This window comes from Marmota monax, unplaced genomic scaffold, assembly GCF_021218885.2.
Source record: "Marmota monax isolate L192 unplaced genomic scaffold, Marmota_monax_Labrador192_F-V1.1 WCK01_AAM20220418_F8-fsc00322, whole genome shotgun sequence".
NCBI classification, from domain to species: domain Eukaryota; kingdom Metazoa; phylum Chordata; class Mammalia; order Rodentia; family Sciuridae; genus Marmota; species Marmota monax.
The window spans coordinates 855,058-872,434 of record NW_026692168.1 but is presented as its reverse complement, the minus strand read 5'-3'; the positions used below and the strand labels follow the sequence as shown (position 1 = coordinate 872,434).

The 17,377-nt window shown below is 37.1% G+C and overlaps 1 protein-coding gene across 1 annotated transcript in view; it reads right to left on the bottom strand.

Moving 5' to 3' along the window:
- The window catches only part of Nsf (N-ethylmaleimide sensitive factor, vesicle fusing ATPase), a 148,834-nt gene extending 131,986 nt beyond the window's left edge, over nt 1–16,848 (bottom strand). The window contains exon 1 of the mRNA XM_046421262.2: nt 16,757–16,848. Within this exon, the coding sequence (XP_046277218.1) occupies nt 16,757–16,768 (12 nt within the window). The 5' untranslated portion in view covers nt 16,769–16,848. The remainder of the gene's footprint in view (nt 1–16,756) is intronic.
- Nucleotides 16,849–17,377: the final 529 nt, after the last annotated feature.

Below are 17,377 nucleotides of genomic sequence, written 5' to 3'. Positions count from 1 at the left end.
AAGTTGAACCTGTGTGTCCTACAATTGTCTCTCCAAGAGTCTCTAGGGATACCCTTAACACACCCCATCTTAGACCGATAACTATTCATACAATGAATGAACCTTCTGATATCATTTAAGTCTTTTAAATTCCTTTAATTTATATTGAAAAAGGAAAAAAGGCTTTGAGTAGAAACATACAAAAAAAATGTAAAAGACTGACAACGTCAAATATTAGCAAAAATGTGATGAAGTTTCCTATAGTTAATGTCACCCAGCAAGTATACCCCTAAATTTTTCACCTAGGAAATGAAGACATGTCCACACAAAGACTTGTAGATAAATGTTCATAGCAGCTGTATTCATAATAGACTCAAAATGGAAATGACACAAATATCCTTCAAAAGATAAATGCATAAACAAATTGTGATACAGTCATAAAATGGAAGAGTACTCAGCAATTAAAAAGAAAATAGCAGCTGGGAGTAGAGGCACATGCCTATAATCCCAGTGGCTCTGCAGGCTGAGGCAGGAGGATTTCGAGTTTAAAGCCAGCCTCAGCAAAAGCAAGGTGCTGAGCAACTCAGTGAGACCTTGTCTCTAAATAAAATACAAAACAGGACTGGGGATGTGGCTCAGTGGTTGAGTGACCAAGTTCAATCCCCAGTACCAAAAAGAAGAAAATAGCTATTGATATATATAACATGAGTAAACCTCAAAAACATAATGCTGAGTCCAAGAAGCCATATGCAAAAATGCCTCATATAATAGAATTATGGGGTAAGAAAAAGAGCTGGGATAGGCAGATAGGAAACTTGAGCCCCGCCAAATTCATAATACATTTATGCATGGATGTTCATGAAATTAGTAAATCTCACTTCTGGGTGTATCTGTGAGTGTGTTTTCAGAGATGATTAGCATATGGGTCAGTAAACTGAGGGGAGAAAACGTGCCTTCTGTATGGGTGGCACTGTTTTCTGTGTAACAGTGCTAAGAGACCATAAACACAAGCCAGGTCTCAAGCTCAGGATGATTCCTGTATAAGCAAAAAAAACCCTGATATCTGTTGACTAATGCCCAAACCTCCTCCAAAAAAGGCATGGTAACCTGACTGGAAAAAAGGGCACCTGAAGAACTCGTGGACACAAGTGCCTTACCCAGGATTGGATCAGAGACTAACTTCCTTAACCCTGTAGATTCGTATAAACCCCTAGATAACAGCTACTCACTGGCAACTGTCTTCACCCTGCAGGAGCTCTGCTCTGCTCTCTATTACTTTAATAAATCCTGCTTCTTTGCTCTCACCCTTTGTGTCCATGGATCTCATTCCTTGAATTCATGAGACAGAACCCATTCAACCTCATGCTGTGTGCTAAAGTTAACAATATTTGTCCTTTTGTCTGGCCTATTCACTTAGCATAATGTTTTCTAGGTTCATCCAGATTGTATCATTTATATAAACTTCATTCTTTTCTATGGCTGAATAATGTTCCACTGTAAGGATATACCACATTTAATCATTTCCTCAGCTGATGGACACTTGAGTTGTTTCTACTTTGGGGCTATTATGAATAATGCTGCTATGAACATCCATGCATAAATGTATTATGAACATGTTTTCAATTCTCTTAGATATATACCTACAAGTAATATGATGGTTAATCTTCAATGTCAACTCAATCAGATTGAGAGACACCTAGGAAATTAGTAAATCTCACTTCTGGGTGTATCCGTGTGTTTTCAGAGATGATTAGCATATGGGTCAGAAAACTGAGGGGAGAAGACCTGCCTTCTGTATGGGTGGCACCAAGCAATAGACTAGGGGCTGTGGAACAAAAGCAGAAGCAACATATGAATGCTTATCAGATATATAATTTGCAAATATTTTCTCCCATTCTGTGAGTTGTCTTCACTTTCTTGATAGTGTCGACCCATCAAAGTTTTTAATTCTGATGAGATCCAATTTACATATTTTTCCTGATTGCTTATGCTTTTATATCACATCTTAAAAAAAAAAAAAACACGCTTAATCCAAGGTCATGCAGATTTTAATGTTCCCTTCTAAGAATTTTAAATCTATTCTGAATTAAGTCTCTTAATTTCATTTTTTAGATTGCTCGTTACTAGTTTATACAAATGTAACTGATTTTTTGGATATTGATCTTATATTCTACAACTTTGCTAAACTTGGTTATTACCTCAAACAAATTTTTGTTTTGGTAAAATTTCTTTGGGATTTTCTATATATATAAGATTATGCAATCCATAAATAGAGTTTTCTTTCTTTCTTTCTGTCATAGATGTCTTTTATTTCTATTTCTTACATAACTGCCCTACCTAGAACTTCCATATAGTATTGAATAGAAGTGGCAAGAGTAGACATCCTTGCTCTTAAGACACCTTTCCTGATCTTAAGGGGGTAAGATTTCAGTCTTTAGCATTAAGTATAATTAAAGTTAGCTGTGGGTTTTTCTGTCAGTTGAATTTTGTTTGTGAACTGAATTTTGAGAATGCCAACTCATATGGTTGCTCTGAGAATCTAACAAGAAAAGATCGGTGAAGGTGTTTTCAAAACTGTAAAATACCATTTAATTTTAAGATCTTATTCAGTAACTTAGTGTTTTTACTCTGAAAAGTTGGCCCCCAAAGTTGTAAAGAAATCAAAACAATACTGACTCCAGTTCAAAAACAAATTTAAAAAGTGATACACAGAGGGGCTGGGGTTGTGGCTCAGTGGTTGAGCGCTTGCCTAGCATGTGCAAGGCCCTGGGTTCTATCCTCAGCACCACGTAAAAATAAATAAAATAAAGGTATTGTGTCCAACTACAACTAAAAAATATTTTTTTTTAAAAAAAGTGATACACAGAGAATATCAGAAGGTCTAAGGTCTAACAAACTTCAAGGTCTTCAAAGCTGCATGATCTATTGACTTACACCCAAAAGTCTCCACTATAATTATCTAAATTGCCGATTTTGATCTGAATCCCTATTATTAAACATAACTAAAATTTCATGTTATAAAATTTCACACTAAAAATTGTAATACTGTAATATTGAGAAGTTTCTCATTTAATAAATGGAGCTTAATAAATATAAGTAAAATATAATATTATTATTTTCCTATTTTATTCTTTAGAAATAATTCAGTAGAAATAATTATTTACAAATAATTGAGTAAAAAATGGCTGACAGAAGGCAAAAAGGAACTACTAGCCTACTACTCTTTTTTGGAAAGAATATTTTAAAAATATCTAAAATGTACCAGGCACTGTGATAGGTGCAGCAGATACTTAAATTAAAAACAAAGTAGTGATTACTTTTTACATCATTTTTAATATTGAATAGGAATAGTTATAAAATACTAGTAAGATCTAAAACACCATCATACAAGTTTCATGTACCTATCATCCAGTTTAAGAAAAAGAACATTACCATTTCTTTTAAATCAAGTTTTTATTGAAGAAAACATGCATATAGAAAAGTACTTTGTGCTTGGTTCCTTTTATACAAAGTGAACATACCCAGGGACAAAACACCCAATTGGAGAAAGAGGACATTACCAGCATCCCTTACTGTTCCCACTGTCCCTCCTCCCCCAACCATAGATAGCCACAATCTTGATTTCCATCAGAGAGAGAAATCATAGCTTTACCTGTTTTTGAAAATGTCATATAAACAGAATCATACAGCATTTGTTCTTCTGTCTCTGACTTCTACCCTTCATTATGACTGTGATTCATCCATGTCATTGCATACAGCAATATTTTATTCATTTTCATTGCTTTTTATAGCATATACTTTCATATATATCCATTTGTTTCCAGCTTTGAATTACTATGATACTGTTGTTATAAACATGTTTGTATATGTCTTTTGAGTAATATTTGTATACATTTCTTTTGGATATAATCCTTTCCCCTCTCCCAATGAGCAGAGTGGCCAGATAATGGACATACTTGCATATGCTCAGTTTTAGCTAATTTTGCCAAAGAGTTTTCCAAAGACATTATGCTCATTCATTTTCATCCTTATCAACAGTGTATGAGAGTTCCAGTTGCTCCACATCATCACCAATACTTGGACTCTGTTCTTGATCTAACTTTTGGGTGAATGTGAAGTGATATCTCTTTCAGGCTTAAAATTTTTATTTCGCTGATGAGTAATGAGTTAATTAAGCACTTACCAAATGCTTCAGACATGGTCATTGTAAAATGCTTCTTTGAATCTTTTGTCCATTTTTATGCTGGCTTTCTGTCATTTTTTAATTACTGATTTGTAGTTCTTTATAAAGTCTAGGTACAAGTCCTGTCAAATATAAGTATTTCAAATTTCTTGTACTCTATGGCCTATCTTCTGTCTGTCTTTAAGTGGTATGTGCTATGGACCGAATTTTGCCTCCTACTCATGACACAACACATAGAAGATTCACATCTACCCATCCCATCCCTTGGACTATTCTGGAGATAGAGCCTTAAGGTGGTAATTAAGGTTAAATGAGAGCAAAAGGATTGGACCCTAATCTGACAGGACTCTGGCCTGATAAGAGGAGAGAAAAAAATATATATAAGGACTTGGAAAATATTATTTCTTGTCTTCTGGCTTTCATTATTATAGTCAAGAAATCACCAGATCACCTAGTTATCTGCTGAAGATATTATCTTTTCTTTCTCTGATGGCTTTTAAGACTTCTCTTTCTTTGACATTATGCAGCTTCTTTAAAAGATGTCTCAGGGTGAATTTGTTTTATTTTAACCCTACTCAAGATTCTTTAGGCTTTTCTGAACTTGTGGGCTGGTGTTCTACACCAGTTCCCTGTCATTCTCTCTTCACATACTGCCTTTGCCTCAGTATTTTCCAGGCTTTTCTCCCTAGAATTCTTCCTATTAGACTTGACCTTCTTATTCCCCCTTCTATGTTCTCTAAACTCTTACATTACTTTTCTTTTTTTTTTGTTTGTTTCTGTACTTCATTCTGAATGATTTTTTCAGATCTTCCAATTTCCTAACTCTATCTTTAGCTCTAATCTTTTATTAAACTTACACATTGTGTTCTCAATTTCAATTATAACTTTTTTTTTAAGCCACTGAGTTCTCAATCTCAATTACAGAATAATAGTTTTTCACTTTCAGCTATTTTGCTTGATCTTTTTTTTTTTTTTTTTGGGGGGGGGGGCGGGCGGTGCAGTGCTGGAATCCAACTGAGGGCCTAGCACAGGCTAGGCAAGTGCTGGAGCACCAAGATACACCCCAGCCATCATGTTTGATTCTTTTTCAAATCTACCTGGTCATTTTCAAATACTTGCTCTTCACTTCTATTTTAAATTCTCACTTTCATTCCTGTAAGCATATTAAATGTATGCATTTACGTATATTTGTATCTGCTAATTCCAATATTTGAAGTCTTTGCAATCTGACTGCCCTTCGGTCTTTCTGTTGGCTCTCATTCACTGTGTCTTGTTTCTTTGTGTGTTTTGTGACTCTGAGTTCATATTTCTTACAACTTTATGTTTAGGAATTCTTTAAGTCCCAGGAAGATGAGTTCTCTCATAAGCTTTGTGCTTGCAGCTGCTTAAACATTCTTGGCACTTTGAGACACTATCACTTTGTATCACTTTACACTTAATTAATTCCTTAAGACTTCATAACAAGGGGCATAAAGTTGGGATTCAAATCTACATGGAGGTCAACCTAGGGGTGAAAATTCTCAGGGTAATTTTTTTTTTTAACCCTACCTAGCAACATCAAAGTTGGAGATAGAAGATTTCCCTGAATGGTGACAGTAGAATGAATCAGACATAACTTTCCTATGTTCATATATGGATACATGACCAATGTAACTCCACATCATGTACTCCACATCAAGATTGGGATCCCAATTAGAATAAGTTATACTCCATATGTGTATAATATATAAAACTACATTCTACTGTCATGTATATCTAAAAAGGACAAATTTTTAAAATATTTTTTTAAAAAAAGAGAAAATTGTCCCTGGATGGGAAAAGTTTATTCTTTGTCCACATTTGTTACAAGAGATAGCCCCTTGAGATACCATCTTTACTGAGGGGTTTCTATCATAAAACTTACTAACTTTTATCTCTGTTCTCTTGAGTTTCTTGAGAAGGAAGCACAACCAAATTTATAAATATCTTCAAAGCAAAAATACTTGGCTTACATCTCTGAGTTTCCACTTTCACCTTGTTTTGATTATTCTTTACTTTCTGACCAGTAAGCTCTATGAACTCAATTTTTAATTTTTTTTAACCTAGCATTTTAAATTTTTCAGTCAGGGAACCTAATCTAGTATATTACAATAAATAACTAGGCTTTCTTAAATATTAGAAAATTAGTTATAGGTGAAAGTATTAAAAGGCAGAAAAAACAATAACATTGAAACCTAAAAATAAAAAGTTTGCACATATATTTGGAAGAAATTTGGAAAAAAAATCTACAACTAACTTGTAGAGCTTGATATACAAAGTCAATGGTTCTCAACTTCACCTTGTAGCAGAATCACCTGGAGAACTTGTTAAGAGACTGCTAGGCAGGGTGCAGTAAGGACATGCCTATTATCCCAGCTACTACTGTCTCAAAAATAAAACAAAAAGGGGGTCTGGGGTCGTGGCTCAGTGGTACAGTGCTTGACTGCACCACATTGCAGACATGGTAATAAAAAATCATTTATTGAGGTATTCAGAAATAAATGTCATGTTCATTCATTGAACAATCATTTACTGAATAATAACTCCATGCCAGGCTCCTTTCTAAACAAGGGGAACCAAATCTGTTATCATCTCACAAAATTTTGTCATTATTATTCTCTAAGAGGAAAGTAGCTAGGATAATTAATTTTTTTTAAATTCCCAACACAGAGGTTTTTTTTTTTTTTGAAGACCCACAGTTAGTGATAATTCCTATTTTCATTGCTTGTCAAATCAACCACAAAGTGTTATTTATCCATAAACACATAACATTAAAAATACTTTGCAATAAAAAAAATGAAGCCCCAAAATGCTCTTTTCTAGTGATTTTTAAAATAAAGGTTAGATTTCAAAAGTTACTAATTTATTTCTTACCTGAAATTAATAACTTTCCTATCCATCAGCACATTCACGCCTCATTCTGAATATAGGAAAGGACCAAAATACCCTGCATTACTCATAAACAGCTGATGTTAATTCATATGGTTTCAAATTTATAGCTCATAATTTTGAAAAATTTTTAGCACTTTTTGGCTAACAATAAATCAAAACATAAAGTTAAGGAAAAAAAAAAAGCTTCCTAAAGTTATTCAGCTGAATTTTATTGAAGTACTCTTTGTGTCAGCCCTTGTAAAATATGAGGAAAAAAGGTCAAAATCAAAAGCAATAAATAGTGTACATTTTCTTTAAAAGGAAAAGAGATTAGGTTGCTTCTAAAATTTACATGGAAAATGGCCAAAAAATACAAAATTAAGAAAAACGTGGGTTAGCAAGAAAAATTTTAAAGCTGTGGCCACTAAGACAGTGCTACCTATACATATTTTAACAAATAAAATAATGTAACAGGGTAAGTAGAGTCCAGAGTCAGACCCACACATATTGGAACTGGATTTAAAATAGAGATAGCATTACAAACCAGTGGGGGGAAAGAATGGACTCAATAAGTGATAGTGGGACAATTGATTATACATGTGGAAAAGATAAAATTAGCTTTATAATTCACACTGAACACAAAATCGAGTTCCAGTTGAATTAATCAACAAAATGTGGAAAATAAAATTTTAAACTTTTTTTAAAAATATTTTTATTAGTTATTGATGGGCCTTTATTTATTTATATGTGATGCTGAGACTTGAACCCAGTGCCCTGCACATGCTCAGCAAGCGCTCTGCCACTGAGCCACAACCCCAGCCCTAAAATTTTAAACTTTAAAAAAAAAAAACTTTTATAGTCTCAGGATGAGGTAAGATTTCCTGAAAAACACACAAAAGCATCAATCTTATGTTTTAAAAAAAAGTTAATTATAACTATAATAAAACTTATATCTAAAACTATGAACAATATGAATAAAATCACCTGGAAGAAGCTATTTGCAACTAACAAAGGACTAGAATCCAAAACATGCCCTACTCCAGCCACCAAGAAAAAGGAAAAACTACAAATCAGTAAACAAACAAACAAAACCCAACCAAAAAAATGGGCAAAAACTATACAATAATTTATAGAAAAGAAAACTGTCAATGACCAATAGAAAAAATGCTCAATCTCACTAATAATCAGGAAAAAATGCAAAATTTAAACAAGATAAATATTGAAAAAGTTAAAATGTCTGTAATATTAAATATTGAAGAGAGTATGAGTAACAGGCACTCATATACTGCTAACGAGAGTGTAAACTAGAATAACTAAGTAAAAATGAATATAACTTTTCCCCAGTAATTCTACCTCTAGACATATACTCAAAAGAAACTCTTGCTGTGCGTGGAGCAGTGGCTCATGCCTCTAATCCAAGCAACTCCAGCAGCTGAGGCAGGAGGATCATGAGTTCAAAGCCAGCCTCAGCAACTTATCAAGGCCTTAAAGCAATTCAGCGAGACCCTGTCTCTAAATTTTTTTTTTTTTTTTTAAGGGCTGGGGATGTGGCTCAGTGGTTAAGCGCCCCTAGGCTCAATCCCTGGTACCAAAAAAAAAAAAGAACTCCTACATGCATATGCAAGGAGACAGATACAAGATACAAGAATGTAGACTCCAGGAAACACAAAATTGGAAATCATCCAAGTTGTTCTCTAACAGAGGTATAGATAATTATGGTATACTCAACTACTACCCAGTAGTTAATCATAATCAACTAGTACACACTCTCTCAATATGTGTACACACACACACACGCATATCAACAGAGCCAAATCTCAAAGCCATTTTAGATGAACAATGCAGGTTGTAGAAGGAAACACAACATGACACACTATATATATTTTTAAGACACACAAACTATTATATTGTTTTACTAGAACAAACACATAAATATAGAAAGAATCTGTACCTATGTTAGACTAATGGTTAGTTCTGGGAAAGTTCAGTGGAATCAAAAGGGGATACAAAAAGGACACAAGTAGATCTGTAATATTTCTAAAAAGAAAAAAATCAGGTGTGTGTGGAAGGGGCGCAGGTATGTGTACACAGCTGTAATTCCAGCTACTTGGGAGACAGAGGCAAGATTGTAAATTCAAGGTCACCTGGGCAATTTAGCAAAACCCTGTCTCAAAAAATAAAAAGGGCTGGGGATGCAGCTCAGTGGTAGTGTCTCTGGGGTCAATCCCCAGTATCAAAAAAAAAAAAAAAACAAGAAGAAGAAAAGATCTAAAGCAAATATCACAGTTGATAATTCTTAAGTGTGAGTGATCACATGAATATGTTTTATTATTTGTTGTACTTTTCATCATGTTGGTATCTCTTAAACTGTATATGAATTATACTTGTTTAAAATGCTTAGAGCTTGTGAAAATAGTTAAAGCCACAGAAGGAATATTCAGCTCAGCTTTCATCATAAAAGCTAAGTTGGAAATTATGAGCTTAAACTACTAGGAAACTGAAGTCAGTGTAAGGTAGGTCTGGGAGTCCTATCAAGAATATAATACTAAAAGATGAAAAGGATCTAAGAGATTTTTACTTAAAATACCATACCATACATGCATTTAGGTTCAATAAAACAATTGCCCAGGGTAAGGATGTTCAACAACAGCACTATAGCAAGTGTTCAGTGTACTGTTCACTGGCCAATTTAAGAATTTTCAATAGTAAAATAATATACTTTCACCTTATACCTTTGCACCTTAACTTAAATACTTGAAAAAAAGATTAATTCTGTGGAGTGTGGTTGTGCATGCCTATAATCTCAGCAATTAGGGAGGCTGAGGTAGGAAGAATAAGTTTGAGGTCAGCATCAGCAACTTAGCAAAGCCTTTTTTTTTTTTTTTCAAAAATTAAAAGAGCAAGGGATGTGGCTCAGTAGTAAAGTGTTCCTGGGGTTGGTTCAATCCTTAGACTGCAAAAAATAATTTTTTAATTAAAAAAAAAAGAAGGAAGAAAAGGAAAAAGAATAAATCCACTCCATTCTAAGCATGAATTCCTCTGGGTTTCAGATAAAAGCTATCTAATGGTGTTTTAAAGAATTAATTTTTGTGTGTGTGAGTGTGCTAGGGATTGAACCCAGGGCATTTTACCACTGAGCTACATCCCCAGCCATTCTTTATAATGATGATGATGATGATGATGATGATAATATAATTTTTGCAATAGGGTCTCACTAAGTTGCTGAGTCTGGCCTCAAACTTGCAATTCTCCTGCCTTAGCCTTCTGAGCCACTGCACCCAGCAAGAATTCAACTTTATTTTCTAAAATTTATTGCATTTGAAGACTTTAAAAAAATTTTTTTTAGTTGCAGATGGACACAATACCTTTATTTTATTTATTTATTTTTATGTGGTGCTGAGGATCAAACCCAGTGCCTAACACATGCTAGGCAAGTGCTTTACCATGAGCTACAGCCCCAGCCTGCATCTGACTTTTTAAATCTCAATTAAATTAGTAAACAAAAACAATAACTAATGCATATAAACTGCATAAAGTTGATATGCTTTGGATAGCAAAACTTTTATTTAGGAAATAAGACTATCAAACATTTTATAGTATTTGTTTTGATTTGTGTCACTGCACATGAGTTATTACCAATTTACAGCTTAGAGTTCCAAAAATTCATCTGGAGATTGGTTAGTTGGTAATGATATAATTTACCCATAAAGTGTTATAAATGACTAAATTTTAAACAAATCTACAAAAGCTTCTTCAGTATCCCAATAATGAACACTGGCCCATCCTAGTCAAAGCATTGGATTAGGTAAAATTTTTCCTATAACAACTGTCAACTCCTAAGAGAGTTCACTCCCTTAGGTTCCTATGTAATATAATCTCTCTCACATTTCTTCTCAACAGATTATCTCAATGAGATTTAAGGACTTAGGAAGAGATCCACTGGTTTTATTTGCATTCATGTGTATATATTTTTACAAAGGCTTGTTGTTGTTGTTTATAAAAACATTTCTTCTTTTCTTCTCTATTTCAGTAGTAGGTAGGTGGTACTGTATAAAGTATGAGAAAGCAACTGTCAAGGAGAGCAGTTTTATTAGGGAACCTCCTCCTACCCAGAATCAGCTCTTTCCTAAACTATGACTGCTGCACTTTGGATTCCATCTTCCTCTACTTTTGATTCCACAGTTCCAGAGCAGCTGAAGCCTGAGACTTCTGAAAGAGGATGTATGTGGAGGCCTGGAGCAGTGGCAGCCATCTGTCTACGCTACTCTTTCATGAAAAAGAGTCAATATTTAAATGTAAGCAATGAAAAATATAAGTTTAGAATCTGCTTTATTACTAACAATTTTTTTAATTTAAATGGGTACGAAAACTTATCACCTAATTGAATCTTTTTGAGATGCCAAATCAATTGTTTTAGTATAAAATGTGAACAACTTACCATTTTATATTTTTATCATACAATAAATTCACAAATGACAAAATTCTTGTTTTTTAGGTTCTTTACTTCTCAGATTAGGGACTTTAATATATTTAGGAATTAATCAAATTCTGATGACACAGATGGTAATAATGCTGAATAATATAACACTTCATTCCTCAGCACTTTCTCAAATGAACTATGGTGTTATTGGCCAGAAAGTCAAGGACAAGATAAACAAGTTACTAATACTATCAATGGCAATAATCAGCAATAGAAAAAAAATCCTCAGTTATACAAAAAATATAAATACTATTTACAAGACAATGTCAGAATGCCAAAATTAACCAAATATAACTCAAAATATCTTTTCTCCCACAAAAGGGAAATACAGAAGCCATTTTAAGAGTATTGCAGATGAAAAGACAATATTTAAAAAGTATTGTAGCAAGATGAACTCTTAAGCACCAATAAGTAGTTTAGCCTAAAAAATTAAGGCTCTCAGAAGAATTGATAGACAGAGATAGGCCAAAATTATTCAAATTTTCCAAAAGATAGAAGGTAAATTCTACAAATTAAATTTTGATATCAAAATCCAAAAAGTTCTAGGTAAAGTAAATCTAGTCTTAATTATGTCCTTGAAACTAATTTGGTGAACAAGGAAACAGTGTCAAATTGACCTGAGTTCAAATCCTGATCCTGCTTCTTGAGAATTACATGAACTTGACAAATTACTTAGGGCACGCACCTGCCTCTCCCTCCTTCCTCCGCCTCAGTATAACAAAGATAATATTACCTACCTTACAGGATTGATTTCTCAGGCAAATGAGGAGAGATCACTAAGAGCAAGCTCAAGGTCAAACTCTGACCCTGTCTTATTCTACAGTTTATAAATTACTTGAATGTAGACACAGAAATTAAGATTATTAAACCTACAGATGAAACAAAACTGGAAGAGAAAATTATTTTGTTCCTAACATGAAGAAATTAAGACCTTCAACAAGTAGCAGACATGCCCTGACCTAAAAAGAATTAACTGTAAAGGGGTAGGTCATGCATTTAGGTTCAAAAAAACAATTGCCCAATACTCAGAATGGGGGTGGAAGAGCTTATTTTAAAAGTGAGAGCTGGGCACAGTGGCGCATGCCTGTAATCCCAGCAATTTAGTAAGACCCCTTTTCAAAATAGAAAATAAAAAGGGGTGGGGATATAGCTCAGTGGGTTCAATCCCCAGTACCCCCCCACACACACACACACATGCACACACACACAAGAATGTTAGAGTTTTGTTTGCAAACAACATATGAGCCAAGAGTGTGATTTATTGCAGGAAAAAAAGCTAAAACAATTTTAACCTATATTAATAATGGTAGTGTCCAGATCAAGGAAATAATAGTTCAAGTACATTCTTTTCTGATCATCATGTTCCACCACTGTAGACACCTTTTAGAAGAAAGGCTGACAAAAGTATTTCCAAAGGAAGATAACCTAAATGATTAAGGGTCTGAAATACTGGATGTGATGAATTGGGGATGTTTACTTGCATATTTGAAAATCTGAAGGGATTTGGAACCTGTCTTCAAATATTGGAGAAGCTATCATATAGGAAAGAAATTCGGGCTGGGGATGTGGCTCAAGCGGTAGCGCGCTCGCCTGGCATGCGTGCGGCCCGGGTTCGATCCCCAGCACCACATACAAAGATGTTGTGTCCACCGATAACTAAAAAATAATAAATCAAAAAAAAAAAAAAGAAATTCTATGCAGTTCTATGCAGCTTTAAACAGCAGAAATAATACCTATGTGTAAAAGTTACATGGAAACCTCCATGTAAAAAAGACCTTTTGTACACAGCTGTGTGACACTAAAATGGGCTAGCTGTAGGGTGACGCACCATTGCAATAATTTGGATGCTGAATGTCCCCCAAAGGTACACATGTTAAAAGGCTTGGTCCCCAGGATGGCTCTATTGGGAGATGTTGTGGACCTGGAGTAGGTGGGATCACATTAGGTCATTGGGGATGCGCCCTTAAAGGGAACTGTGGGAGCCAAATGACTTCCTCTCTCTTTGCTTCCTGGCTGGTGAAGTGAGCAGTTTTGCTCTGTCCAACATTCTTGCCATGATGTGCTGCCTCACCACAGGCCAAAACAGTGGGGTCAGTGGATCATGGACTGGAATTGCCGAAACTGTGAGCCAAAAATGAGTCTTTTCTCTTGTTAAGTTAATTATTTCAGGCATTTTTTATAGTGATGGAAAGCTGCCTAACACAACCCCCTATTACCTGAGCATTCAAATAGACAGTAGGCTCATGGTCAACAAAATGTGTTGAGCAGATGATCATGATGAAGTGTACCTACAGTCCCAGTCACTCATGAAGCTGAGCTGAGAGGGTGGCTTAAGCCCCGGAGTTCAAGACCAGCCTAGGCAACATAGTGAAAATCGATCTCTCTCTCTCTCTCTCTCTCTCTCTCTCATACCAGGAATTGAACAGGGCACTTAACAACTGAGCCACATATCCAGCCCTTTTAATTTTTTATTTTGAGACATGTTCTCAGTAGGGTGCTTACAACCTCGCTAAATTGCTGAGGCTGGCTTTGAACCTGCAATCCTTCTGCCTCAGCCTCCCAAATAGCTGGGATTACAAGTGTGTGCTACCACACCCAGTGTGAGAACTCATCTTTAAAAAAAAGCTTCCTGAGTGACAGGAGGTGTGCAAAGCACAGATGATGATGAGTAAATGACCAGCACAATCTCTTCTACTCTCATGGAAGGTAAAGTCTACTGCGCAAGGCAAATAATAACACTAATACATTTTCAGTGAGAAAGATAAATCCCTAAGGAAGGAACACAGTTTTTCAAGCGTATGTAACAAAAGATCCTAACTTACAGTGTGAGGTCAGGTTTCCCCTGCGTGATCTCTGAATGAGAGGCAAAGGGTTAAGGGCAGAACATTACAGTGAAAGGAAAAAGCACAAGCAAAGACCTGTGGAAAGAGAAACTACTGTAGGTTCAAGGAATTGAAAGGTTTATATAACCTGAGCACAGACAGTAAAGGAGTGAATGAAAAGAAGCAGGGGAAAACCACAAAGAGCCTTGAAGGCCTTGTTAAGTATTTGATCTTCTCCCAAAAGTAATGGGATGCTACTGAGGAGGAATTTAAGTACCAATTGGCACAGAAAGGAACCATCAATGTGGAGAATGAATTGGAAATGAGCCAGAATGTCAAAAGGAGACCACTCAGGAGCTTCCTGCAGTAGTCCATACCAGAAAGGAGAGGAGTTTGGAAAAAGAAGGTAGTAATTAAAATGTAGAAAGGTGCACTTATTGGAGAGAGTTTGGGGAAGTTAAATGATAGAAAATGGGTGACCAGGCCAGGGGATGATTTCAGTAGTTGGATATGGTTTAAAGCAAAAATGCTCCTGATTCTTTGGCCCTAATTAAATACCTTTTTTGTTGGGGAGGCATAATTAATTCAGTAATTATTTTACTGGGAATGCAGAGGAGGATATAGATAAGAGGTATAAAAGGTGGACCACACTCCCCACCCCCATTTTGCAGATTACATAACTGGATGGATGGCAGTACCATTCAATGAAGTAGGAAATAGGAAGATAAAAAGTTAGGTGGGCTAAGACCTTGGATTCAGATTTGAGCAAGCTGAATTTCAGTGGCCTTGGTTTTAAATAGGCAATCTAACATAATTAATTTAGAACTTAAAGGACAGGTCTAGACTAGGAATAAAATATTGAGAATCACTGACATGTAGATAGTTGTAGCTATGGGTCTAGAAGGGATTATCTAAGGAGAAAACAGAGTGAGGAGAGGGCCTTTGAGGAATAATAGCATTGAATAACTGGGTAGAGGAGGGTGAGTCTGCAAGAGAGAGTATGAGTCAAAACAGAAACAAAGCATCAGAGAAGCCATGGAAAGAGTGTCTTCCATTAAAGAGGCAATGGTCAACAATCCCAAGTACATATAGGAGGATTGAAAAGTATCAATTAAGTTTAGGGACACGTTTCAGTGGAATGACAGAGCCAGAAATCAGACTGCAGTGTTTTGAGAAGTGAGCTGGTAGTAAGTAAATGGGAGACAATAAATACAGAGTCTATCCAAATTTCTAGCTGTAAAATAGGAAGAAAAGGTGACTGGTGTGCAGGTGGAAGGAGAAGCCTGAGTAGGTTAAGAAGAAGTGATTATTCAGGAGAAAGGTTCGGGAGGAGGGAAAAAATGGAATCTGAAATACAGGTCCAGGGACCAGCCTTAGAAAAAACGAGAGGTAATGAAGAAAAAGAAGTGAAAGAGGCTGAATTAGATGACCTTTAAGATCTCTTCTGACTCTAGAATCTCATGACCTACAATTCCCTTTAGGCAGGACATTTGCATATATGCATAAATTTATGCAAACTTATTTAAATATTCTGGTATAAATGAATCAGTCAAGCACATCCTTAGCCCCTAATGACGCAGTTAATGTCCCCAGGTTTATGACCAGTGTAATCTCTGGGCAGGATCCATCCCTCAGAGAGCTTTTAGCTCTCTGCACACTGCAATACAGCACTGGACGGGGGCCCTATCTTTCCTAGCCAAACCCATCCTACACCGCGATTCTGGACGCTAAAGGAGGAAGTAAAATTTAAAACCCTCAAACTATAACATATCTTGCTGTGTTCGAACCGGCTGTCATTTATAAAAACAAAACGCGACACCCCAAATCCATCTCCTCTCCAAGCTAATGCCATTCCTGCCTGACTCCACAGTTGACAGGTCCCCCAGATGGCCGGGGGTTAACCCGAAAACTCATTCGCACCCCGTCGTTCGTACGATCTTTTATTCGTGAAGAACCAGAATGGGGTTCCTGAGGGATCCTTCCCACATCCCTGGCCCCACTGCAGCAGACGGACTCCCCGCAGTCATTCTGGCGGCGCCACCTAATAAGCCCTCCACAGGAGTGCGGAGGAACCCCCAGAGCCCGGAGTCGGAGGGGCTTGGGAGACAAGAGCCGGAGGCTACCTGGACGACCAGGGAACCGAGCCCCAGGGGACGAAGAGGGAAGATTAAGGAAGGCGCAGGAGACGAGGAAACGAGGGTCACCCTCCAGGAGATGGAGTTTCTGAGGAGGGCTAATCCCCTGCCACCGGCCCCCCTCTCGCCTCAAGCGCTGCTCCGTACCCACGATCCTCCAGCACCCCATGGCTCAGTTTCATCCCCCCTCCCCGGGCCGCCCGGACCTCGGAGTGCCCGCGAGCCCGGCGCCCCCGACTCGAGCCGGGGCTTCCCGGCCGGCACTCACCCGGCCCGCCATCTTCGCGGACACGTCCGGCTCCGCGGCTGCAGCTGGGTGCTCGACAGAACCCGCCCCCGCCGCGCGCGCGTCCCCGCCGCCCGCCCTCACGCAAGCGCGCAGCCGCCGTGAGCCCGCGCGCGCCCCCGGCCTAGTCCCCGACGCCCCTCCCCGCTGGGCGCGCGCCGGCTCGACGACGCCATCTTGAAAGCGAGCAGGCTCTGGGCTGCGCTGTCCCGGGTTGATTTTGCAAAGCTCCTCAGTGCTGGCTGTGTTTTCCTGAACTTGTCGCAAGGCCTTGATGCTGTTAACCGCTTACCTGTTTGCCAACTACAGTTCTCCTTTTAGTGACCTTTTCACTTTAGGCTTCCAGGCCCACTTAAATGTCAGTGTCCCGAGAGACCCCAGCGAGGTTACTGGTCTTCCGGGAGATCAGCAGTGAGAAGTTAGGTCTGAATTCTAATTCCGAAGAGTCCTGGTTTTTCTTTATAGACGCACTGGTCGTCCTAATTCCTGGAAATTGTCAACTTTGACATTTTTATTTAGCTTAGGAAAGCCTGGAAAACTCGTACTTTCTTCAAATTTGAAAGTAAATCGATATTATTTTTATGAATTTGTTAACTTTATGAT